General features: G+C 36.2%; 12 protein-coding genes across 12 annotated transcripts; 6 read left to right on the forward strand and 6 right to left on the reverse strand.

Annotated features, from left to right (window-relative positions):
* Positions 1 to 33: 33 nt before the first annotated feature.
* On the reverse strand, positions 34 to 904 carry L201_000193 (uncharacterized protein; the record flags this gene model as incomplete). The annotated part of the gene is made up of 5 exons (XM_066215996.1): positions 34 to 148; positions 251 to 344; positions 454 to 530; positions 614 to 711; positions 803 to 904. The coding sequence occupies 5 exons, from the start codon at positions 902 to 904 to the stop codon at positions 34 to 36; spliced, it is 486 nt and encodes a 161-aa protein (XP_066072093.1).
* A 1,469-nt stretch (positions 905 to 2,373) lies between these two features.
* L201_000194 (uncharacterized protein) lies at positions 2,374 to 3,359 on the forward strand (the record flags this gene model as incomplete). The annotated part of the gene is made up of 2 exons (XM_066215997.1): positions 2,374 to 2,664; positions 2,742 to 3,359. The coding sequence occupies 2 exons, from the start codon at positions 2,374 to 2,376 to the stop codon at positions 3,357 to 3,359; spliced, it is 909 nt and encodes a 302-aa protein (XP_066072094.1).
* A 289-nt stretch (positions 3,360 to 3,648) lies between these two features.
* Positions 3,649 to 5,495, reverse strand: L201_000195 (uncharacterized protein; the record flags this gene model as incomplete). Its single annotated transcript, XM_066215998.1, has 6 exons — positions 3,649 to 3,811; positions 3,930 to 4,217; positions 4,313 to 4,550; positions 4,639 to 4,940; positions 5,086 to 5,263; positions 5,366 to 5,495. 6 exons carry the CDS (start codon positions 5,493 to 5,495, stop codon positions 3,649 to 3,651), a joined length of 1,299 nt encoding a protein of 432 aa, XP_066072095.1.
* A 378-nt stretch (positions 5,496 to 5,873) lies between these two features.
* On the forward strand, positions 5,874 to 9,238 carry L201_000196 (uncharacterized protein; the record flags this gene model as incomplete). Its single annotated transcript, XM_066215999.1, has 6 exons — positions 5,874 to 5,897; positions 5,962 to 6,184; positions 6,276 to 6,397; positions 6,484 to 6,599; positions 6,656 to 6,879; positions 6,951 to 9,238. The coding sequence occupies 6 exons, from the start codon at positions 5,874 to 5,876 to the stop codon at positions 9,236 to 9,238; spliced, it is 2,997 nt and encodes a 998-aa protein (XP_066072096.1).
* A 525-nt stretch (positions 9,239 to 9,763) lies between these two features.
* On the reverse strand, positions 9,764 to 11,248 carry L201_000197 (uncharacterized protein; the record flags this gene model as incomplete). The annotated part of the gene is made up of 6 exons (XM_066216000.1): positions 9,764 to 9,915; positions 9,993 to 10,291; positions 10,385 to 10,457; positions 10,562 to 10,761; positions 10,842 to 10,876; positions 10,952 to 11,248. 6 exons carry the CDS (start codon positions 11,246 to 11,248, stop codon positions 9,764 to 9,766), a joined length of 1,056 nt encoding a protein of 351 aa, XP_066072097.1.
* Positions 11,249 to 11,756: 508 nt separating this feature from the next.
* L201_000198 (uncharacterized protein) lies at positions 11,757 to 12,498 on the reverse strand (the record flags this gene model as incomplete). Its single annotated transcript, XM_066216001.1, has 4 exons — positions 11,757 to 11,821; positions 11,913 to 11,984; positions 12,073 to 12,154; positions 12,262 to 12,498. 4 exons carry the CDS (start codon positions 12,496 to 12,498, stop codon positions 11,757 to 11,759), a joined length of 456 nt encoding a protein of 151 aa, XP_066072098.1.
* Positions 12,499 to 12,997: 499 nt separating this feature from the next.
* L201_000199 (uncharacterized protein) lies at positions 12,998 to 14,068 on the forward strand (the record flags this gene model as incomplete). The annotated part of the gene is made up of 5 exons (XM_066216002.1): positions 12,998 to 13,165; positions 13,259 to 13,265; positions 13,348 to 13,511; positions 13,590 to 13,752; positions 13,830 to 14,068. 5 exons carry the CDS (start codon positions 12,998 to 13,000, stop codon positions 14,066 to 14,068), a joined length of 741 nt encoding a protein of 246 aa, XP_066072099.1.
* Positions 14,069 to 14,944: 876 nt separating this feature from the next.
* Positions 14,945 to 15,748, forward strand: L201_000200 (uncharacterized protein; the record flags this gene model as incomplete). Its single annotated transcript, XM_066216003.1, has 1 exon — positions 14,945 to 15,748. The coding sequence occupies one exon, from the start codon at positions 14,945 to 14,947 to the stop codon at positions 15,746 to 15,748; it is 804 nt and encodes a 267-aa protein (XP_066072100.1).
* A 577-nt stretch (positions 15,749 to 16,325) lies between these two features.
* L201_000201 (NADH dehydrogenase (quinone), G subunit) lies at positions 16,326 to 18,822 on the forward strand (the record flags this gene model as incomplete). The annotated part of the gene is made up of 5 exons (XM_066216004.1): positions 16,326 to 16,377; positions 16,503 to 16,617; positions 16,675 to 16,695; positions 16,747 to 16,801; positions 16,855 to 18,822. The coding sequence occupies 5 exons, from the start codon at positions 16,326 to 16,328 to the stop codon at positions 18,820 to 18,822; spliced, it is 2,211 nt and encodes a 736-aa protein (XP_066072101.1).
* A 1,106-nt stretch (positions 18,823 to 19,928) lies between these two features.
* L201_000202 (uncharacterized protein) lies at positions 19,929 to 21,559 on the forward strand (the record flags this gene model as incomplete). The annotated part of the gene is made up of 7 exons (XM_066216005.1): positions 19,929 to 20,267; positions 20,352 to 20,386; positions 20,459 to 20,565; positions 20,647 to 20,748; positions 20,825 to 20,897; positions 20,984 to 21,273; positions 21,363 to 21,559. 7 exons carry the CDS (start codon positions 19,929 to 19,931, stop codon positions 21,557 to 21,559), a joined length of 1,143 nt encoding a protein of 380 aa, XP_066072102.1.
* Positions 21,560 to 21,975: 416 nt separating this feature from the next.
* On the reverse strand, positions 21,976 to 23,120 carry L201_000203 (uncharacterized protein; the record flags this gene model as incomplete). The annotated part of the gene is made up of 3 exons (XM_066216006.1): positions 21,976 to 22,160; positions 22,295 to 22,578; positions 22,636 to 23,120. The coding sequence occupies 3 exons, from the start codon at positions 23,118 to 23,120 to the stop codon at positions 21,976 to 21,978; spliced, it is 954 nt and encodes a 317-aa protein (XP_066072103.1).
* A 384-nt stretch (positions 23,121 to 23,504) lies between these two features.
* Positions 23,505 to 24,850, reverse strand: L201_000204 (uncharacterized protein; the record flags this gene model as incomplete). The annotated part of the gene is made up of 4 exons (XM_066216007.1): positions 23,505 to 23,689; positions 23,759 to 24,024; positions 24,217 to 24,667; positions 24,739 to 24,850. The coding sequence occupies 4 exons, from the start codon at positions 24,848 to 24,850 to the stop codon at positions 23,505 to 23,507; spliced, it is 1,014 nt and encodes a 337-aa protein (XP_066072104.1).
* Between the last annotated feature and the right edge of the window lie 154 nt (positions 24,851 to 25,004).

Genomic DNA, 25,004 nt, shown 5'->3' on the forward strand with positions numbered 1-25,004 from the left:
AAGACCCATGATTCTCCCTGTGACTAATCTTTCTTATGATAAATCCATATTTGCATCATCACCTTCAACAGCGAAACCTCTTTGTCTCAAAGTTTCATCTACAGCAGCTTTAACATCTATATCATCTTCTTTTATATAATTGTCGTTCCTGATTAAAAGAAAGTCAATAAACAGGTTAGTCTCTGTCTCATAACCGGAATTAAAAAAAAAAAATTGAGCAAGGATAGGATAGATAAGAGAATAGACATACTTTAAACTTGTTTTGTAGGATTTATCAATTGTATTATATAAATCGCGTAAATGGGATAATGCTTTTCTCAAACAATTTACTGCTGATAAACCGTCTAAATGAGACAAAGAGGAAAAGGAGAGACATTCAAATCATTAATCAGCAGATAAATCTTTTCGAGGTGAAGTAAGGTATACTGATGACAAAATCAGATATAAACATACCATACATCTGTATACGTAAATGTATTTTTGGTTCAGAAGGATGAGGTGCTGTATACCCACAAAATTCTACATCTGGGCTACAAGTGTTTTTGAGATTATATTAGTATTGATAACGTACGTAAAGGTATCCAAAAGGGATAATTACAAATTTACAACTCACTCTTTCATAATTATCCATCTCAAGGCATTACCCAAAGTATGATCTTCCTGCCATAAACAGAATGTACATGCTGAATAATCTGGTTCGTGTCCTGGTAGCTATAGTATTAACAATACCATGTCAGATCCCATCTCTTTTCCTTTTGAGTGTCTAGTCATTCATTTGAGTATCTCCAGTGATGATACCTACTATCGAAACTTTTTCGTGCACCTGTGAAGTGGATACAGATTGTAATAATGTACCTGGGTTATCTAATTTCGAAGTTGATTGTCGTGGTGCTTCATCGGCCATTTTATAAGATTGCTCCTGATTTCTTTGTCGATATCAATTAATTACGAGTTCTACTGATATGGTATTAAGCTCTGAGGTGTATTATAGGAAGATCAAGTTTGATAAACGAATTTTTAGAAGCAAATTTCAGCCTTATGAATTAGCTGTATTTTTTGTATTTACAACTTTCGACTTTCAACTTTGATAACATCTTTGCAAGTCTTCGAAGTTGAGCAAATATTTTGATTAATTTTTCTGATCCCCCTCTTCATGACGGTTGAATAAGCGGACTTTGTGTGTATCTCCATGGTAACGAGATAATATAACTTAAGTCTGTCGGATATGACCGCCTACAAGCTACGGCAAAAAATCCGAAATCCGAGAATACCACCACAAAGTTTATTGTCCTCTTTAGACTGTGTATGATATTCTTTTTGTTTCCTTCCTCTGATCTTGTCCAATCAGTCGAACAATAACATCAAATAAGATGAATAGTTACAGGAAGAACAATGATACTCACTTCATACTGCATAGGTATGCTGAACGATATTACTCCACTGACACATGTTTGGGCCAAGTAAAAAAAACATCAGAAAAACCCGCCTTGACAACCCGATGACAAAAGTCGATTGTTTGTATTGTTCATTCAGGGCTAAACACACTTATTCGAATACTTGGATTTATACTTTTCAAGACAAAAGGAGAATGAATCATTTGGTAGAACGTCTTATGAATGTTGACCATTGGTTGAACAATAGCTGAAGCCGATGATAACTGAAGACCCTTAGCTACCGAACAATGACAAACCGGAAATTAATGATAAAAATAAATACAATACAGTAGCCATGATTATCCCAAACATCTTAATAGGCGGTATGGAAGATCGTTGTAACCTCATGTCAATCAAAAATCAATCATCAATTAACAATATGCTTTCTTATAAAACTAAAACAATAGATGATACAAATTGGTCTGTGCATAGCTGGGTTCGCTCCAACGATGAAAAGAACGAAGTTCATTATCATTGTTCTGATGACCAAAAACAGAGACACCAAATGAAACGTACGAAAACCAAGGAAAAGAACAAGACTTCATAGACTATTCAATGTTTGAAGTTTTAAGTAAGACACCAGAACAATCAATACCGTCAAAAAGGGGTATTTCCTATATTCATCATAAAAGGCAAAAGAAAGTTGGATTGAATACTGAATGAAGTATAATAAGTGATATTGACTGATTGAATACTGAATGGTGTTTCGTTTGGTTCCTTTGTTTCATAACCTTTTGACTTTTGAATAGGTATTGACAGCTTGATTTCATTTGGGTATATATATAATCAGGACTTTTATCGTCAAGAACGCTATCACATCTATAATCAACCCAACCACAAACGATATTCAAACGACTTTTAACGATCTATCAGAACGATATTCATTTTTTTGAAACCTAAATAATACATTCATTGTCCGGATTTTAGAAATCAGACAAAGATGTCGTCTCTACCCCAATCACCATTCATTAGACCAATGACACCACCAAGAGATTACAGACCATATATCTCACCTTCACCTACACCTTCAGTATCATCAACTATCTCTTCTTCATCAAGATCAAGATCATCTTTTAATAACAGATATTCACCTTATCCTAGAGTAAAAACTGAACAGTCTGATACAGAAGAAGAAGAGGAAGAAGAAAAAGAGGTTTTAAGAGATATCAATGATGTTGATTTAGATGAATTGAGAGTCAATCAACGAAATTTACAAAAACAAAAAGCTAGAGTGAGTAACATCATACTCACTCTGTCTCATCTTACAAGGACAGATGACTGACTTTGTTCTTCTCCTTGAATGTATAGTCAACCAGTCCATATGAAGGATTACAAAGTGCCAAACCAAAATTTGCTGTATCAGACTATAGATCCAAAAGACCACTTACACATAGAAGGGCACATTCAATGTCAACCATTTCATACGGTTATTTCATCTTCCCTTCTGATTCATCACTTTCTTCCTCTTCTTCCACACCAACATCCTCAAGAACAGTTACTCCACAATCAACTTCACCCTGTTTGTCTCATCGACCTATAAACCATGCTCGAACTCAATCAGTTTCGGCTGCATCACAACTTCATCCACGATACTACATTAGACCGCAAATACCTTCACCCCCTTCCAACAGAACCTCGCCAGTAATCCCACAGCAAACTCGATATCGAGCTATGCCTACACCTATACAGTCACAAAGACAAACTCCCGCAGCATCTGTGACTGAACCTATGCCCTCATCTGGCTCGGGAAATTCAAGAAGACTTATACTGGTAAATCCTGCTGTAGCACATCACTTGAAACACGGTGGAATGGTTAATATTAGATCAGTTGATGGTCAAAAATCTTTCAAAGTTTGTTTACCACCAAAAATGGGTAGAATAGGTGGTGTTGATATGATAAGAAGTGTAGCTACTTCTACCTTTTAGATCGGGGGCAAGAAATTGATTGATTCTATTTTGCAGTGCAAATGAACCTTTTGTAACATATAGTTGTAAACGTGTTAGTATACCCAATAAGATTTATTTCATGAATTGGATGAGTCGAATGAATGGTACGATATTGGTATTGTCATTAACATGAATGCTCAATCCTTGAATAGTCGCTAACTGCTAATGTCAATTTGGATTGAAAGCCATGCAAATGAGCTTATACAAATGCATCTAAAGCATATATGTGTACAAATCTACCAAGTTGTACGAGATTATGCTAAGCGGTTTATCGTCTTACAGGTCCTCCTCTCTTAACTTGAGGGAAAGTTACTGGAGCTTTCAATACAGCTTTTCTTTTAGCTTCAGCTAATGTTATACCTTGTTTTTCTCTTTCTTCAGGTGTGGGTACATTTACTGAACATCCAAGAGATTTAAACATGGTTTGGATTCTATTAAATAACGAAATAACGCGGAAAACACAAGTCAGTACACAAAATCTTTTTAAAGCTATATTATCAAACTTGATATTGAAAAAGCGAAATAAATGGGTAATTAATGGATACTCACTTAGTTTCACTTAAACCTAAATCTTTAGCAGGAATGTTAGTTTCAATACTGAAACTGTTTGATAAAGTTAAATATAAAACACAAATCCAAGCTAATAATTTAGTTTTCATTTTTTCAGTTATAATATGTTTTTTACCTTGAATTTCAGAAAATCTAATTATAACTCCATCTAATAATTGTCTTGGTATATCTGGAAACAATTTTGGTATTTCAGCAGAAGAAGTTTTACCTAATATTGGAGCTTTTTTAAGTAATAATAATAATGTTGATAAATAATATACGTATCGTCTATATATAGTAAAAAAAACAGTCTCAGTAATCAATCATTTTACTACAGTCTTTCCTGATATATGTTGGTATGCACGAAACAGAACTGAACTTACAACTGTGATTTTCTAACATTTTTATCTTCTATATTAAGTATATATCTAATTCTACTATGTAACCATCCTCTATTCATAGGTAATTTTCTATCTTTCTCCTCTTGAGCTTTCACCATAGAAGTTATATCGATGGATGACCATTCAGCAGGTGAAATAAGTGAATCTCTAGGATATACTTCTGTTGGATCTGATGTTGTGAGATTAGGTACTGGAATCAATTCTGATGCTTCAACAGGACCTGAGCGAAGAATTACAAATACACATCAGCATATCAATTTTTTTGCGTTTCTGTGACAGAAATTCGGAATGAGGTATTAAAGACTTACCTTCCTTGAGTAATAATTCAGGTATACTACCCATTAAATGACCTTTAACACCTTGCATAGCATCAACATCAACCTTGTTTCTCTCCTCAGCTTTGATTTGTGATTTTGCTTTCCTTGTACCGAAAGTTTCGCCTAAATCATTTCTTTGAACTTTCCAATGTGCTTTAGCTGCTTCTGCAGATCGATCAGGTAGATTCACTGAAGCTCTTAATCGTTTAACTCCATGTGTTAAGAGATATAAAGGTGTTGAAGGATTGATGTGGATTGTTGATGTTGATGGATCATATATAGCTGGAAGGTATCTAAAAATGAGGGTTTAATCAATCAATGAGCTTTCCTTGATCTAACTGACCAAAAATCTTTCTGACATGTAGGAGAATTGCCGACAGTTTACATGTAGTTGAACGGATATATATTGATCTTGTCATTCAAAGAAGTGATACTTACTGACAGTCTGAACCTTCAGTATTCAAATTGTGATCCCTATTTGTACTGAAGTATTCTACATCTTCAGTTTCTCCTGCGATAATAGTGTGTTGTTTCGTTAAATCTGATGATGAGCCAACATCTCTTGTGTAAATGGTGAATGGGGTATTTTTGGATGGTCTGACAGATGGAAAGTTGACTAGAATGGGGAACAATCAACTCGTTAGCCTCACATATGATTATGACAACTACTATAGAATGCTTTCTGTGTTCCTGGTAATTTGCTAAAGCCAATACTTACCAAAAGCTGGCCCAGCAGAAGTCGAAGCTTCTTCAACTACAACAGAAATGTTTGAATTCGAGGTAGCTAAATTTGCAGCATCTGATTTTCGCTTATGCGATTTTTTTGTAGGTTGGGAGGATGATGCCATGCTGAGCAATGCTGGTGTGTATTGAGTGTTATGTGCGCAAAACTAATTAGGAAGAGGAAGGAGAATGTTAAAATGCACCTTCCTTGAGGCTATCTCTCAACTTTTTGCTGTTGACGGAAACAAGCCAAGTCACGTGAACGATATCTACCACGTGGAATAAGCATTATTATTCAAGCGATGATACCGAGAATCAGGCACGTAAACAAACCCTCCAGGCGATGTTTACGATGTTTTGGAATATAAATGTCTGAAACCCATAAGAAGTACTTAGATTCGATATAATTATGGTTGGAAGCCTTTGATGAATAAGCTGTAGATCTAATTTGGTTTATTTCTTGAAACTACTGGACCTCTTGCTGCTGGAATAAGGGGCTTAAGATGGGTGTCCCCGGTCTTTGGGATGTAAGTAAAAGTCTCTTTGTTTTGATATTTGACGAATTTCTTATTCACATCAAACCTATATTAGCTACTTCGACCGGCAGCAGCACGTACATCATTATCTGCATTATCCAAAGAAGCCTTTCAATCGAATCGGAATGGATTGAGAGCATTTACTATAGGGATAGATGCATCAATCTGGATATTTCATGCTCAAGTCACACATTATGGTGAAAATCCTTTCTTGAGAACTATTTTCTTCAAAATTACTGCTTTGCTACAACAACCAGTTTTACCAGTATTCGTTTTTGGTGAGTGATTGTATCTAGCTAGACTCTATTGGCCATTAGTTTCAAGTCTACTCGATATCTGACTGATTCATGTGTTATTCTTTTCATTCAGATGGACCCAATAAACCTGGACAAAAGAGAAATCAGAATGTAGCAGGACAATTCGGTACGGCAGATCATAAAAGTAGACAGTTTAAAGCTTTATTAGATGTATGTGGTCTAGAATGGTGGAACGTAAGTCGGCTACAAATCTTCCCCAGCTCGATCTTTTCTATGTCAATGATCCTACCTGTGCGTATCATTAATAATCAGGCGTCTAGGCTCCGGGGGAAGCTGAGGCGGAACTAGCTATCATGAATCGTCAAGGCAAGATTGATGCTGTATTATCAGATGATGTAGATGCTTTGTTGTTTGGTGCTACATGCGTTCTGAGAAAGTGAGTCCTCTCTTAATCTCCTATGCGCCCGCTGCGCTGATCTTGCCTGTATCTAGCAATTCTCCAACATTATCTGGAGCTCAAGCTTCAACGACAAGAGATAATTCTGCCAAGGGAGATATGCGAAATTATGAAGTATACCGTTCTTCCGCAATAAAGGATTTATGGACTCGAAAAGATGGCACAACTCTCAGCACAGAAGAAGATTGTAGGATGGCTATGACATTGATAGCTTTATTAGGTGGAGGTGATTATACGCCAGAAGGTTTACCTAGTATAGGTGAGTATTTGTTACATACAAGATTACCAGTCGGAGCGGAAATAAGCTGAATAACAGGAACCCAAATCTAGGCCACACAATATCGTTCGGATTGGCAAATGCAGGACTTTCAGATTTTCTGAAACAGTATAATTCTGATCGAGCGGTATTTAACTCTACTTTACCATCGATACACGAACGAATTGTGGAAGAGCTAAGGACGAATTCATCCAAACAAGTGGGTAGAAGATATCCTGATCGAGCCAACAAATTATCTATCATACCACCATCAGCGGTATTTCCAACTTTTACTTTAGATGCGTATCTGAATCCATGTACAAGTCCATTAGATGATTTGTCACAAGGTTGGCCAGGATTTGGCAAAGGTGAAAGTACTAGAACCAGAGGTAAAGCGAGAAATGAAGGTAGAGGAGATATGGAAGGTTTAGCTATAGCATGCGAAAAATTCTTTGAATGGGGTACAAAAGAGATTGTCATTAAAAGATTTTCAAGTGAAAATGTTGGTATTTTCGGTGCTGAAATTATGAACCAAGCTAGACAAACTGTTAGATCAAGATCGAACTCGATTTCAAATAGTCATCCTCTGATACATCAATCTGTCGGAACATCAAATGCAGCCTCAACTTCAATGATCACCTCATTTTTCAGTCAATCAATGCCTTCTTCATCTCCTATAATACCAAAATCAAGTCAACTATCTCAACCTGTATCCGGTGATAAAGAAGATGATGTTGATTTCGGTAAACCACCTAAACATGTTCTTAAAATCCATTCTACCAGATTAGATCCTGCAAATGGTGAATTGACGGAATATCGCATATCGTTTCAACATGAACAATACATACGTAGAGTTCAAAATGCAATGCAAGGTTTACGAGTTGATCCGGAGGATCTATCAGATAATTCAAGACAAAGAATAGGTCTTAAAGAGAAATCCCTAGGAGATGACGAGATGATTTCAGGTGCACAAGTAGGCAATAATGATAAATCAAAGGACGAAATTAGATTATGGTTATCTGAGTATTTAGTCAAAGAAGCTTGGCCTTCATTGATCAAAGATTGGGAAGACGAAAAAGCTGCTAAAGCTGCCAAGAAATTGGGGAAATCACCAAAAAAGAAGAATACTTTAGTTAAACCACCACCGAAAGGCAAAAACAACAAATCGGTAGAAAAGATGTATGTAGGGGTATTTAATGCTTTCTATGCTGCTGCTGCTGCTACCTCGACTTCAGCTCAGAAACCTCCAGATACGATTGATATCGATTCATCCTCTTCAGAAGAAGAAGAGACTATTGAGAATCTACCGCCTAGACGTAGATCGAGATCAAGATCCATAACAATTCGATCTTCACCCAACAGATCACCTTCAATGCCTAATTTACTCGAATCTGCTGGGTATGAAGTTGGAAAGAAGACAAGAGCGAGACCTTGTCCAACATCATCTCTTTCAAGTTTGGTGGAATCTACACCTTCCAGAGGAGGTTCACCTACACCAACTAAATCTAGAGGAGGAAGACCAAAAACCAAAACCAAGAGAATTTCTTCACCTAGCCCTTCTTCAATTGGATTACAAGTTGAATCTGAGTATAAATCAGAAAGTATTGATCAATCTAAAAATAATAAATCACCTTCTCCACCTAAGACAAAAAGATCATCTTCACCTAAAAAATGGCCTTTCAGTAAAAGGATTTTCTCTAAATCTAAATCTTCACCTTCAACTTTTTTCACTTCCACCACCACGACTGGAAAGAAAGATGAACCTATTGATTTATGTTCTTCCTCTGATGATGGTAATGATGATACACCTATCAAGGCTTCAACTAGTAGACCAAGAAGGAATAGTAAAAATTTCAGATCACAATCTAGTCCAATAAGGATTGACGATAGTGATGGAGAAGAACGAACTCCAGTGACTAAAAGCAAAACATCCAAGAAGGGTAAACAAAAGGTTGATTATGTAGATATATCACCAACATCCTCAATCTCGCCATTACCTGTATTAGGCAATTCAACCAAATCTAACACACTATCGTCGCCACAACTTCCTTTCGATCGATCATCTGATCCTACTACTAAATCCAAAACCACTAATATTCGAAAGAGTAGATCAAAATCGAAAGAACCAGTAACAATGACTGCTTCACAACAATCCCTGTTAGATTTTCCAATAACTGTAGAATCACTATTTCCTAAATCACAATCTTCTGCTCGTCCAAAAGAGCAAAACAATGCGAAGTCAAAATCAAAATCAACAACACCTTCACCTAAGAAATCACCAATTAGGAAGAAAAAACCTCATTATGTCGTAATTAGTGAGACTAGTGATGAAGAATTTATTGATTGTACGAGAAAGAAGTAATTTTTCCATATCATCCCGTTTGTTTGTCATTTCTTTGGTTCTTTCTCCTTTTTGTTTCTCGGTGGGATGGGATTTCTATTTTTATAATTTTGATCCTTTGCCGAAATTACGAACACTCTTAACGATTCATCTTGATGATTTGATGTGAATTTTGTTGTTGTACATCATGTACGTATATAAGAGCTATAAGATAATGACCCATTCATTATATGCATTTAAAGTAATTTGTCGATATGTGTATATATATATATGTACATCGTATAATAGTAGTAGTGCAAAATTACCAGGAGGAGTTTTGAAAAAAGGCAGGGAATTATAGTCAAGTCAAGAGATAAGAAGATGATATCTCAATCTCAAAAGATCGCTCAACGATCTTGCGTAATTGGCGGAAGGAGGGAAACAAGGTAACGAGTTTATGGTCAGCTCTAAGAGAACGTGAACATCTAAATGTAAGATGGAAATTTACAAGAATTAGCTGAACCATATTGTATTGGCATTTTGGATTGACGCGCCCTTTTTTAGTTGCTACTGCATGTGATCTGTCATAATTGAATTATTGAACTGACTCACCGAGTTTTCATCTGTCTCATCACATGTCCATAATTGCATAGGACGCAAGTTTAAGAAATTGGTAATTTGGTATGGACCAGCTCCACCGAGTACATTAAGACATTGATCTAATGATAAAAACACGTTCAACGATATCAGCATTGAGAGACAATATAATATAGACTATAAGAATTGATCGACTTACTATGTTTATCATCATTAGCAACTTTGAAAGATTTTCCATTCCAAATCCACCATTGACCTTGTTCATCTGAATCACAATTCTCAATAGTTAATCCCATCCCATATATATATTCCCAATCATATCCTGTCCCATTATGCTTTTTGAAACCAGTTTCTAAACATAAATCCTTTCTTGAAGACAATGTAATTTGAATTTTTTCAGTGGAAGATGGTGAAGAAGGTAAATCCCATTTGAATAGTGTTTCCGATGTCGATATGGGTAGATAATAGCTTCCGTCACCTTTACCTGAACAATATGTCCTGGAAGATCAAACTTGGTTAGTAAAGTACATATATCTTCGCTAGAGTCTGATACTGTGTAGCCTGAAAGAGAAAAAGAAAACATCAACTTACATTGCTACTCCGATACCAGTATGTGGAGTGGAACTGGATATAGCAGAAAGGCAAATGTCTTTTCTTCCTAAAGCTTTTCAATCAAAAAAGAAAATCCGTTATGATCAGTGAAATTGTGGTCTATACTCATAACTTACTGAGAACGATGTAAAGGGGTTGGAATACTGAATCACTTACGATGGATATATCCATTTCTATCAAGGTCATTTTGTTTTGCGATGTCATCCCAGCGTTGTGGTCGAGATGAATTACGAAGTGTCCATACTTGGTCAACATTCAACGGATCACATTGAGCGGTTTTCGGTCCATTCGGAGTATGTTGTAGGCAGGTTGACCCGTTATTGGTTGATATTCGATTATCGGATGACCATTTCCACCTATTCAATAAGAGTTGATGGTAAGTGATCAATCTAGTTTCTTTATTCAGGAGCTGATATAGATGGATTTTAGCACATACGACTGAGTGGTTGATTCACTGCTTGGCTCAGTTAGCTATTTGTAGAAAGCCAAGTGTTAGTAATATTTGGTTGTGATCACACGTAAAAAGCTTAGATAGAGCAAACTAACAGATACACCATCTCCTTGATTATCCATATCCCAAGCCAAAGCAACAGTATCTAAACCTATCAAGCCACCACCCGAAGGTACATGCCATGTTCTTGCATTATCACAATTATCTGTAACTAATGTACTTCCCTTTACCGGTACTGATTCATTACTTGACAAACACGTTCCATCTCTGATAGAAGATATATAAAGTCCAGTTGATGAATCTTGTCCTTTAAGAGGATGTCCCCTCACTTCGAATGAAAGATTGAAAGGTATTACCGCGGTGACAATAGCAAGGAAGTACAAAGTGTGCATTGTAAGCTTGGGTATAGTCGGTATTGAGGATTGTACAGGTATGTGAAGATCAGTAAGGGGTAAGATGAGTTAGTTTAAAGAGCAAAGCTAAATTATAGGAAAATAATAGTAAGTTGGGTAATTGGAAAGAATCACAATTGGTATACTTTTGACTAATCAGACTATATATACTAATTTGCGACTTAAAAGGTAGTGGTAACAGCTCTTAACAGAAGCGTGAGGTAGAGAACAATAAAGGTATACCGATATATCCAAGAGAATCCCAAAGGACCCCTTTGTGTGGATGTTAGTATTCCTTTGTCAACCTTATTTTCCCTTTTTGTCTATTATTATTTGGTGATTATCACCTTGTTATCCATGTACCGCGCACAAAGCACAAAGCACAAACCACGGACATGCGTTTCATAGAGTGCCAAGGTGTTCCCCTACGGTGATGAAACAGAAGGATGAATCTGTTTACAGCATATTGCATGCGCGTAATCTCTAAATTTCTATCGTTCTATTCGCATTATAAGAGTTTTGCGGATGAGTTGTATTGCATCCCTGCTTTCACAAAGGTAGCCAGGAAACAAACTGATAGAGGAAGGAATCAATGGTACATTAGCGATGTCCACACAATATTACATAGAAAAGCAAAAGAACGAATGACAAAATAGACACTTACAATTACTCGCCCAATATGCTATAGTTCGAACAATAGTCTTCTTTTGAGTCGATATATTGATGTATGAGTAAACTGTGGAATGATTTGCAAGTGACGGCGAGCAACAAATAAGAACATGATTCATCAATCCACTCAAGCCCTACCCCTTAATTCAACTCACTATATATACATCTAAGTAAGAAATAACTTATCGACATAGTATTCATCCAAGTAGTTGCTAATCCAACTTGATTACCTGCGAGCTAAGTGAAGACATATGATAGAATACATTAACGAATCCTTTATACCTTAACCATATTCTATATGATACTGTATATTAGATGTCATATGTAATCAGATAGATACTTACAACAGCACCGATAAAAACAGCTTCATTCTCAAAACAATTTTCATGTGCAGCTTGTCTTCTTTTTATCTTATCCAATGTATGTTTCTTGATCTTATCTGAAACTTCCATTTCTTTGATTACATCTCTTGGATTAACATTATTTGGAAAACCTAATCTCCTCGCTGCGAATCGTATTGATGTAGCTAAGGTTTGAATATGAACCAAAGGGATTATATAATATGAGTAATTTGTTGTCATCTTTGTGAGAAATTGCTTCTAGCTATGTGTATAGATTTGAAAGAGAGACCGAGTTAGAGCGACACTGTATGTATATACATATGTATATACAATGTACAACTGACCCATTAGAAAGATCTTGGTTCACGCTATCATTCTACAAACTCCAACATATTCACCAGCCGGTAAGATATCTCTAGTAATGTAAAGCGTGTTTGGTTCCGAACAATCCGGAGTATCGAATGCCGATAAAAATGGGGTTCCTAGTAGACAGTTGAGAAGCGCGTCATCGACCGGCTATCTTAACTTTTTTGTTGTTTTGTCTGTGTGTCGGACGATCAAGATCAGATCAGATCAGGTATTGAACGTTCATTAATCTATTAACAAAGATCAACGTCGACAATTATCATTTAGTCGCCTCATCATCGATAATCTGACCCAATCTAACCCAGTGACAGTCCAGCTTTCTTTCTTCCTATTTTAATTCAAATTTAACCTCAAACAGACATATTCATCCGCGATGCCGCCAAAACCTCAACAACGTGTAGCACCTGCAAATCAATATGCTCCTGACGCTACACCAAAAATAGGTAGAATCATCTTTCATATAGGTGTAGCAGCAGCTATATTTGATGGTTTTTGGGGATTACAAAATTTAGCTTTGACTAAAGATTATATTGGTACTCAGGTAAGTTCAGTTTACCAAATATTTTTAGTATGAATACGAGGTATAGATAGGTATACTGACTTTTGTCGATTTACTTGCAATTCCTTAATACAGTATGGAGGTAAGCGATATTTTTCATAAAATCCATGAAGCATATGCAAAGATTATTAAGCTGATCATTCCCATGTTTTACTGCTTTTAAGGTCATTTCCAATATCTTACAATCTTAGGCTTATTCGGTACTATCATTACCATGTTTTTATCTGGTATTTGCGATTATTTACCTGCTGTTCAAGCCATAAAAACATTTAAAAGAGTATTCTTGCTCTTCGCATTACCTGTTGAGATAGTCATTTCAACAATCTATGTAAGTCATATTTTCTGTGATGATTTGAGTCAAGTTTGATATTGTTATTGAAGCTGATGATACGTCTGTATGATATAGTGGGCAATCATCCTCGCTGCACCCCATTTAATGCTACCTCCTAATCCAGATTTAACAAGTTCACCCGAACCATCTTCTTCAAACGCTGAGGAACCATTATTTAGAATTCCTTTATTGATGGACTTGAGTATGCATGCTTTACCAGCTGCAGCTCTAATCATAGGTAAGTTTAACTCTACTAAGCACAAAACAAAACACACAATAAAAAATCTGTTAAACATTAAAATCTCTATTCACTAGACTTCTTCTTCCTTGAAAAGAAATTCAAAGCACCTGCATCTACGTATGGTGCATTTGCTTTAGCTGCTACATTTGGTGCTGGATATAGTATTTGGGTTGAACATTGTGCATCAATCAATGGTGCTTTCCCTTATCCATTTCTAACTATTATGAATCCTCAACAAAGAATCATCATGTATGTTGGTTCGACATTTATGGCTTGGGCTGTATTTAGAGGTTTAAATGCTTTACATAAGTAGGTAGACTTTGTTAGATATCTACTATAGATAAAAGAGACATATAGAAGAATTTGAACTCGCATTGAAGTATGCATTCAAAATCTGTATTCCATGGAGCTTCAGACCTGTGAACGCGACTTGACAATTTGCGACTATGCAACTATTGTGATGGAAGTAGCAGTAGCATGAATTATCTTGAGTGATATCGTTAATCAAATATAGACAGTGTGAGTGGGCAGTAACTGCGGATAATTCGTAGTAATTAGTAATACCAAGTACAAAGTTAATACCGTCAATCCGAATCCCAGTAAGAATTTAATTCATGTCCACTCCTGCATCTGTACAGTGGGGACATGGTTTAGCTGTAGGAACGCACTCATACATCTGTCACTGCCTATTCACCGTTTCAGGGGATATTTTCACGTTTCATCTCTAAATTTCACTTCACCATCTCTTCCGGAAATTTGGTACGATACAACGATCAAAATTGCCCTGAAACTGTTTGTGTGTTTTTTCAAAGACTCGATAAGCTGATGAAAGGTCTTTAAAATATACTGTAACTGTAAATATTGTGCTTTACACTTCACTTCGCGATCAAATCGATTGAGGGTTAAAGGTATATGCTATTTTATATATGATCTTAGATTGAAATGATCTTGAATGGATTATGAAGTGAAGTGAATATTGATGATTGACCAAGATTTATTAATTGATTGTGATGTGATGTTGAAGGTATACAGAATGATATATAAGCGAGTATGAATTGACGATGAAGATGTACCCCTCCTTCTTTCATCGACTCACACAAAGCCAAAACAACTGTACCCCCTCTTACAAAACTGATAAAGACTAAAAGCTTGTAAACCAAATACGAACAGATAGAACCACTTAACCAAGATGTACCCTAGTAGACAAGCACCTTTACCACCTTCTCCATCACCTTTCAAATTGGATGATCAATTAAGCTTATCGCCTGATCATCCATTTGCTACTTATTATATCCCACCACCACCTGTTCATAATGGTGAATATCAAAACCGTCAACTAAAACATTATACATCTGAATCATCATTCAATTCAAACTCTATACGTACTCCATCAAGTTCTAGATATTATGAATCCATTTCATCTAGTTCTACAAGATCACCTACTTCCTCTCTATCTCAACCATTATCACCGAGATCCACCTCAAGCCCAAGAAATTATTCAGGTTCTTTAGGTCATTTCGCTACTCAACAATTGAACAACTCAAGACCTATATATCAAGAACCAGGATCACGATTTGATTATGACAATAATAGATATGCGCAAAATCCAGCATACTCAAGATCAACGTGTACATCTAGATCTTCGTCATCAATTTTAAATGATAATATACCAATAGAATTGACTTTATTTAATTCAAAACCAAAACAAAATTTATTAGGTGATATTGAATACATAATCGGAAAGAAGTTATCTTTTCCATTCTTAGAATCCCTTGTTACTTCCAGAAAGGATAAAAAAGAAAAGGAACAAATTAAAAGATTAACGAAAGAAAGGTATAATAATAATGAAAATTGGGATTGGGAATGTTTGAATGATTTATTACCTTATGATTCAATCATCATCTCATCAAATGAAAAACAACAACAGCAACAACAGCAACAACGAAAACCACAGAAAAAAGGTAGAGGTGTAAGAGAAGGTAATTTCATATAGATTTCATAGATTCCAAGTAGTGTAGATAACCAAACACATCTTTTTAAATCATACATCTTTTGTACATTTTCATTCTGTTTTCTCGGGATATATTGTTGATGCCTATGTATTATGCCTATGTAACACATAAAATGAATGGACAGATTAAGAATATCACATACTTATGCTTTCCTTGATCTAAACGCTTTGACCTGACCATGAGCGACGCATCAACTGCTTTGCCACGTGGTAGTAGATGACGTTGGAAAAGTAACTTGGGATTTTTCATTGGTCGTGAAACAAGTGCCACATTCGGCATTTTACTGTTTGTATAGTGGATATACTGGGATATACATCCATTAAGTTGAGTTTGACTGGCTAACGGGATATTAGTACTCTGTGTGTATGCTTTCATGCTTTAGGCGAAACGTCAAAACGTCGATTTCAACATTTCATCAAATACAATCAATTGTTGTTGTTGTTGTTCTACCACAATACAAAGCTCATCTGGAGCATATCATCCATCCATATACACTCGCTTTGAAGCACTATTATACACCATATTGAATACATAGTAGAGGATTTATATTGGACCAAAATGCTTAGACGAATTGCACAAAAGAATATCGCTAGAGTAGCTGGACCTTCACGTAAGTTACATCAGCAATTAATATATTTGCCATCACAGCTCGAAAGCAAGAAAGCTATCACAATAGAACCAAAATATAGAATAGTACATCAGGAGATGCTCGTACTAACTCATGATCATGTTTAGGTGCTCGATTGCTTTCCACTACTGCCCCTCGGTCAGCAGATATAACACTTACTATTGATGGAAAGGAAGTAACAGTACCCCAAGGTACAGCTTTGATCCAAGCATGTGAACAAGCGTGAGTATTCACAACAAGCGATCACTGAAGTATCAAGCTAACTTCTCTCTTATTTAGTGGTGCCGCCGTTCCTCGATTGTAAGCTACTTGGTTAAGAAAGAAATACGACCAAACTAACATTCCTTACAGCTGTTACCATGACCGATTAGCAATCGCCGGTAACTGTCGAATGTGTTTAGTAGAGGTAAGTTAGATTAGTACTCGCAATGATTGCAATCTGACAAATGAACCTTTCAGGTCGAGAGATCACCAAAACCAGTGGCATCATGTGCTATGCCTGCTATGCCTGGATCAAAAGTTTTCACCAACACACCATTAGTACACAAAGCCAGAGAAGGAGTGATGGAATTTTTACTTGCCAACCATCCACTCGATTGCCCCATTTGTGATCAAGGTGGAGAATGTGATTTACAAGATCAATCAATGAGATATGGTTCAGATAGAACAAGATTCCACGAAATTACCGGTAAACGTGCAATTGAAAACAAAGATTTAGGACCAATTGTTAAAACTTCCATGAACAGATGTATTCAATGTACAAGATGTGTTAGATTCGCAAATGATGTTGCCGGTGTAGAAGATTTAGGTACAACAGGTAGAGGAAATGATTTACAAATTGGAATGTACATTGAAAAAACAATGGATTCTGAAATGTCAGGAAATATAATCGATCTATGTCCAGTCGGTGCATTAACCTCAAAACCATATGCCTTCCAAGCTAGACCATGGGAATTAAAGAAAACCGAATCAGTTGATGTCTTAGATGCTGTAGGAAGTAATATCAGAGTAGATTCTAGAGGTGTTCAAGTTATGAGAATTCAACCTAAAATCAATGATGAAATCAACGAAGAATGGATCTCAGATAAAACAAGATACGCATACGATGGATTGAAATATCAAAGATTAACTACACCATTAGTAAGAGAAGGTAATAGATTTGTACCTGCATCATGGGAAACTGCTATGGAAACTATTAGACATGGATACTTGAATTCTGGTGCAAGAGGAGATGAAATCAAAGCTGTTGCTGGATCTTTAGCTGATACAGAAGCTTTAGTAGCATTAAAAGATTTAGTTAATAGATTAGGATCTGAAAATCTTGCTTTGGATTCAAAATTAGGTGATTCAGCACCAGCACAATCAGTTGATATCAGATCAAACTATTTATTCAATACATCAATTGAAAACGTTGAAGATGCTGATGCCATCTTATTAATTGGTACAAATCCAAGACATGAAGCTCCAACTATAAATTCAAGATTCAGAAAACAATATTTACATAGAGGTACAGAATTCGCTGTAATTGGTGAAAAATTCGATTCTACATTTGAATTTGAACATTTAGGTACTTCCGGAAAAGATGTTGAAGCTTTCTTATCCAAATCTGGTGACAAAGGTTTCGCTAAAATCTGGAAAGAAGCTAAGAAACCTTTATTGATTGTTGGTTCTGCCGTAACTGAAACTCAAGATGGTGCTGCTATCCTTAAAGCTGTTGGTAAACACGTTTTAGATAATTCAGAAAAATTCATAACTCCTGAATGGAACGGTTTCTCAGTTCTCCAACGTGCTGCATCTAGAGCCGCTGCTTACGATATTGGTTTCACCCCATCTTCTTCCGCTACCTCCACCAAACCTAAATTCGTCTACCTTTTGAACGCTGATGATGTTGATCCATCATCTATACCTGAAGATGCCTTTGTCGTATATCAAGGACACCATGGTGATCACGGAGCTCAATTTGCTGATGTATGTTTACCTGCTGCGGCATATACAGAAAAAGCTGCAACATGGATAAATACAGAAGGTAGAAGTCAAATGGGTAGAACAGCTGTACCACCACCTGGAGCATCAAGAGAAGATTGGAAAATCATTAGAGCATTAAGTGAAGTAATTGGAAATCCATTACCATACGATGATACATTACAAATTCGACAAAGAATGTTCGATATCTCACCAACATTAATTAAATATGATCAATTAGAAAAACCTTCTACAGAAATTTTCAAAACTGGTTTACAATTATTATCATCATTAAAATCTTCAACATCATCATCAAATCCATTAAAGAAACCTATAACAGATTTCTATAGAACAGATCCAATTTCAAGAGCTTCAGTAACAATGGCAGATTGTTCAAAAGCTTTCACGAAAAAACAATATCAACCTTCGGATGTTGATGAAAATGCTCAAGCAAGTTACGCTTAGTCTAGATTAGTCTATAAAGGTATCAATTAGTGGGTTGGTGCGGTCGGATTTCTTTTTACATTCTTTCTTTTCCTTTCCTCTGTTTATTTCAGTTTATACATTTATATTTGTAATTTTGGCATGCAATAACAGCATTTATGATATCTATCCCTCGTACAGATGTCTACTTTACAGCTCAACTGAGTATCCAGACGATCCCCTTACTGTTCTCCGCTGGCAAATAAATTCGGGATATGATCAACGAGTTGTGTATACCCGTGTGTATATTGCTACACAACTTTTTTGGTAGTAAAAAATACATTCTAGCTTTGAACGATGACGATATGCAATATAGCAAAGAAAGCCTTTCGCAAAACAGATCTCGATTCCTCACTGTCGGGATGATCGGCGCTTTTATGGAATAAATCTCTCATATAGCAACGCACCGGAGACCGAGGACGAAGAATCGGTGCTGGGCTTGGCTGAGGTAATCTCCTAGCTACCTTCTTCACTCTGGACTATGCTACATACAGTCCATCCAGGATGAAACGTTCGGTGATGTTTAATGAAATTTTGATAAAGGATCTAACTTGTAATTTGAGTTACCAAACTAACTTAGTTGTAATCAAAGTATCAAATGATTGAAATATTAGCTTGGTTGAACAGAATTGAAAGGAATGTGTTGAGTCACGTACTGGAACATGTCATGTTAAGGGGGTGAATTGCATCAAGTGGTATAAAGTGGATAGGAGAACAGACCGGGGAAAGATCCAATTTAGTGAAACACTAACTTAGTACTTTACTGCCCGTATCAATTTAATCAATGACTTCCTTAGATCTGCTTTTGAGAATACGTAGATTTCATAGAGATGTGGGATGTAAACAAAGCATCAGCAGTACTATCATCTCGATAACCAATATCAAGCAGTAAAGAATACAGTAGATGGCCCCCTCGAGAACAGGTATAAATACCTTTCGAAAACTGCAGTGAAATTTCGACATTCCTTTCATTTATCTCTTATCTGCATTTGATTCAGCTTATATACAAACGATCTTTATTTTTCTTCCTCCCTTACTATATCTGATTTTTATATTCTTACATTATACTCGAATAATTCATAATCAAGATGTTCTCATCTAAATCAATATTCCTTTTCGCTTGTTTAACTAAACTAGTTACTTCAACTCCTGTCCCTTCTTTGAATCCCGATGTCTCATTATCAGCAGATGTTCAAATTGACATTAACGATGATTCAGGATATTATATTGTTTCAATGGGGAATGGTGAATGTTTAGCACCAAAAGACTGTTCATCACCTAAAGAAGGTTCTCAAGTTGTAACCAAAGAATGTAGTAAAGCACCTAAATGGAAAGTTCCAATTGGTGAAAAAGGTGGTGAAGTAGTTCATATTGGATCTGGTTTAGTTCTTGATGTAGGTACAGGTAAAAACAATGAGAACGTAACTGTAAGTCCAATTCCTGCTGTATTCATCGAAATGATATGAATCTGGTAATCAGGAGCTAATCCAATTGTGGTCAATCAAATGTAGCTTGCGAAATCCTCTGGTAATGCTGCAAGTCAATCGTAAGCCATCTACTTGGAGGGGTCTTAAAATGGTATTCATAATAGCTAATATAATCTTTATCCCCTTCACAGCTTCATCTACGGTACAGACAGTCGATTCACCCACCAAAGTGCGTGTCTGGATTTAGGACCAAACGGTCCCCAAAGTTATGATTGTTTCCCTCAAAACACTAATCAAGGTATGTTGCTATCGCTACTTCACTATTCAGTCAATTTTTCGGTAGACATGTAAACTGATGGAAAAGCTCCCTTGAACATAGTCTACTTACTTCGTCAAACCCCTCAACCACTTACCATTGATCAAAGCATCCCCAAAGGCGAGGAAGCCACTTGTACTAAAGATGGTTTTGATTTCCTTCATCGTAAGTTGCTCGAAATCTATTGCTACAGTAATATACACTGTTTATAACCGGTACTGACATCTATTGATTTATACAGCTAAAGGAAGAAACGATATTTGTGTGTCTGTCGTTAGTGAATCTACAGCTAGAGCTGAACAAGGTGTTGCATTGTGAGTGATTCGTTTGTTATACAGTACTCTACTGTATCTTAATCTGTCCATTGAGTAAGGCTAAACTAACGTTTTTACCTCTATAGGACTTATTGTTCAGGTAAAGGATTCCCCGGAACCAATGTTCATACATCACAAGAATTAATGGAATGGTCATTACCTACAAAATCACAGAATGGTACTGTTAAACTTGGTTCAGGAGAATCTGGATTATGTTTAGAAGTTGGTGAAACTATTTATGTTGATGATGCTAAAAACCATCAATTTCAAGTCGATAATTCAATGGCAGTTAGAGTTGTAAAATGTGATAACAATTCTAAAGGTCAATCTTGGTCTTGGGATGGTCAATTTTTGAAAACAACTCTTAAAGGTTATGGTAAGTTGTTAAATGTGAAATCACATCTTCTTTTTTTCATTGTTGACAATCTAGAACTGACTTGACTCGATTTTCCCATCAACAAATAGATCAATGTCTTAATATTCTTGATGGATCTGGTTACATCAAAATGGATAACTTCTTTGATATCAGGCCTCTCCAAATTTGGGATTGCTCTAAACCTGATAGTAACTCTGTAAGTATAATTGGTAATCCATTTTCAGCATATAAAGCAAACGCTAATAATTCGTTAAATTCCACTTTCAGTACTTTTCCAATTAATTAAAGAAGTCAATAAATGCTCAGCTGTTTTTACCAAACCTGATTCGATGAATCACATGTAGCAGCATCCCTTCCTTTCTTTAACACAATTTACTATTATATACTGTATCCTACTAGTCCATTATTCTGTTTATACTTTTTTTCTTTTGACGGACATTTACTCAACTATCCCTACGTACCCCTCAACCCCAAATCATCATACTCAATGCATCATCCTTTGAATCTTGACGGAACAGTTCTGTTGCGTGTTCGGCGTCGGTGATACATTGCGAATGTCGCTACGTTATATCAATACGATGTTAACGCCTAATGAAATATGCAAATGGTCTGAGACAGGGGAAATGGTGCATTGTATTATATATTTCGTGATATGGGATGAGTTGGTGTTTAGGAGAAATGCTGTTAGCCTGTCTTGAATTCCTACGATAAAGTCTTGACGGGACCAAAAACATGTTGAAGTCTATTTGTAGACTGTACCACTTCTTTATCTATCCTTGTGTTTTCTGGAACAGCTCTATAGTCTAAACTATATGGAAATCTATCTAAAGAGTTTTTATTGATTTGTCCATTTTTCAAAACTCTTAATCGGACTGCGTGTGAGTTGTCTATAAAACAAAATTTGATCAGCACTATACGATGTATAATTTTTATCATTTTGAACCAAAAGTTTATATCTACCCAAGCTTCTCTACACAATAATAGGATGATTTCGTCTCAGTAGACATGAGGGAAAACTTACTCAAATTAGGTAAATAAACTTGACAATCTTCAACTTTAACTTCTCTAAATTTCGGTTTTCCGAAAGGTATCATTTCATGACCAACATTCGTTAACCTTAATATCGTTTTCTGAATTTCATTTGTATCTTTAAATCTAGTTTGAACCATATTTATTCTAGTTATAATTCTTGTTGATGAAGTTATAATAGCTATTAAAGCCACAGTGACTATTCCGTAAATTAAAGGTTGAGCAGAAGAAAATATTGCACTGGTGAATCCCATACTGAGTCGAGATATTATATTACTAGATACCAATAAGGCGTAAATTAGCTCAGAATACAAGCGAATCAAGCAGACTCACGCTTCTTTAGCCTTTCTTTCATTTTCCTCTATCAATTTCTTTTCATCTAAAGTTAATTCTTTTTTAGGTGGATCAGGTAGAATCAACCAAGCAAAAACGAATAAACCCCAGATACCAGCTGCAAACAGTAATAAAGGTGGTGATAGATCAGGTGGTCTAGCAAATAATGTTCTTTGTAATGTTATTATTTCTGGATCAGATGATGATCTATTAGGAATTTCATGCCATGGCCAAGGTTGTTGTAATGGTACCAAGTTGGAATTTGATAATAGTTTGTTCTTACTTGTTGGTCTTGGACCTAATAAAGCCTCCATCCGTTTGGCATATGCAGATTTACCATTTTGCGCTTGAGCCGATGTTGCTAAGGTTCTAGAAGTAGTCTGAAATGATCGAATGAATGGTTGATTTCTCGATATAGGCAAAGTGAAAATCGATGCACGAGAGCTGGATGCCCTACGTATGGCGAAACAGGCGAAACGATTCATTCTAATTGATAGAAAATATTCTCAAGCTGGTGTGGGTATATGCCTATGATGTATCGACTAGATAGGTTGATATCTCACAAAATTTATGAACAATAATAGCATCCTTGTTCGGAATAATCTTTGAAAAATCAAAAGATCGAGACCGAGACGCGAACAGCGGAATCAATTTACGTCCAAAGTTTCAACAATAGAAATGGGATTGGAGAGCGATTTATGATATTTATATGCTTATAGCTTGAGAATAGTCAACAAGATGCTAATGGACAAACTGTATTACCGTCTATGCATAGAAAATAGCTATGAAGCAGAAAAAACTGCATTTAGATTGTCCATAAATTGAGATAAGTGATCGCTATTAAAGGCCGTTCTAGCGGCTTTGCTCATCTATATTTCTAATTTTCCAAAAATATGCCTTAATCTACTTGGAGAAAGCACATATGGTTTATCCGATTGTTCTATAAACTTTGAGATCCTTGTATCCACTATATAAGGATGACCATCGGAAAACTTTGGTTTCTTGCTATCTTTTACATAAAGATTCAATATCAGATCACCATTTCGTTGATGAGCTGTTAAATGGTATGTCAGATGATCAAGTTAGTAAGGAGTCAATCATACAATCATACAGCAATACTTACGTCCGCTCACAGGAGTTGCTATCACGTCAGACAGACTGATGAGTCTAGGCTCTTTACTTAATCTTCCTATCAACGCCTGTTTCAAAGTACTCATCCTCAAATATATTTGATCACTTCCGTCTAAAGTAGGTCTCATCTTGCATTGCTCCAACTTTGTTACTATGTTAAGTCTCTTGGTGAGCATCCATATTGATAAAGCTGCTCCGCCTAACGCCCAATAAGGAGTTTGGAAGAATAAGATGTTTTTGATTGATCCCCACAACAAACTACAGCAGTATCAAAGAGGTCAGTAAGAACCACTAATCGAGAAGGATTAGAGATAATTGGCGGAAGCAGGATTTATAGCAAGTGAGTTGGTGCAGAATTCGCACATGGATAACAATGTGAAGAGCAGGAGATAGGGTATGTAGCTAGCACAAGAATTATTCGGAGAACGACAATGTGAATAAGTTACTCACGTTGCAAATCCAGTTTCAGGTTTATGATTCCAAAAAGTTTGATATGGTTCTTCATTTTCAGGTAACCAAAACCATTGAAAACCTATAAAAGCTGTAAAACCTGCACCCAATAATCTGGACAATGGATTATAACTTGATGGTTTTTCAAAAATTGTTCTTATTTCTAATATTTCATTATCGTTTATATCTTTCTTATCTTTGGCACTTGAATTCGAGGATGACGAGGATGACGAGGATGATGATGAATTCAGAGCGAATGATTGATATTTCCATGAATTCTCAAATTCTCTCCATGCTCTAGTATGTGTTTGAGGACCTCCACTTGTAAGTTTCGGTATTGATGATGATAATGATGATGATGATGATGAAGTAGATGAAGCATAGATCCGTGAAGGCGAAACAGGCGTATCGGTTCTGTTTAAAGGTGCAAACAGTGATTCTTTGGCTTTACCTATATTGTCAAATTTGAATCTATCAGCTCCTTCCGTTGATACAGGTAATACAGGAATAGCTAAAACACACCTTTTCCTCTACTCGTCGTTGGTTCTTTAGCTTCTCGTTTAGCGCAATTATGTATAGCTCGAAGAATTATCTTCTGACTCGCAGAACTTCTTATCGTAATCAAGTGAGCCATGATACCGACTGCTATCGTACTGATGTTATGTGTTCCTTCTGGGCACTCTAGAGCATATGAAACGGTTAACTATCTTGAAAATATCAACAATAAATTCACTTTTAGTTTCAACTTTCTTCGTAACCCGCCTTCGGGGCAAAAGCGGAGAAATCCG

Source organism: Kwoniella dendrophila, chromosome 1 (genome assembly GCF_036810415.1).
Source record: "Kwoniella dendrophila CBS 6074 chromosome 1, complete sequence".
Classification (NCBI taxonomy): Eukaryota; Fungi; Basidiomycota; class Tremellomycetes; order Tremellales; family Cryptococcaceae; genus Kwoniella; species Kwoniella dendrophila.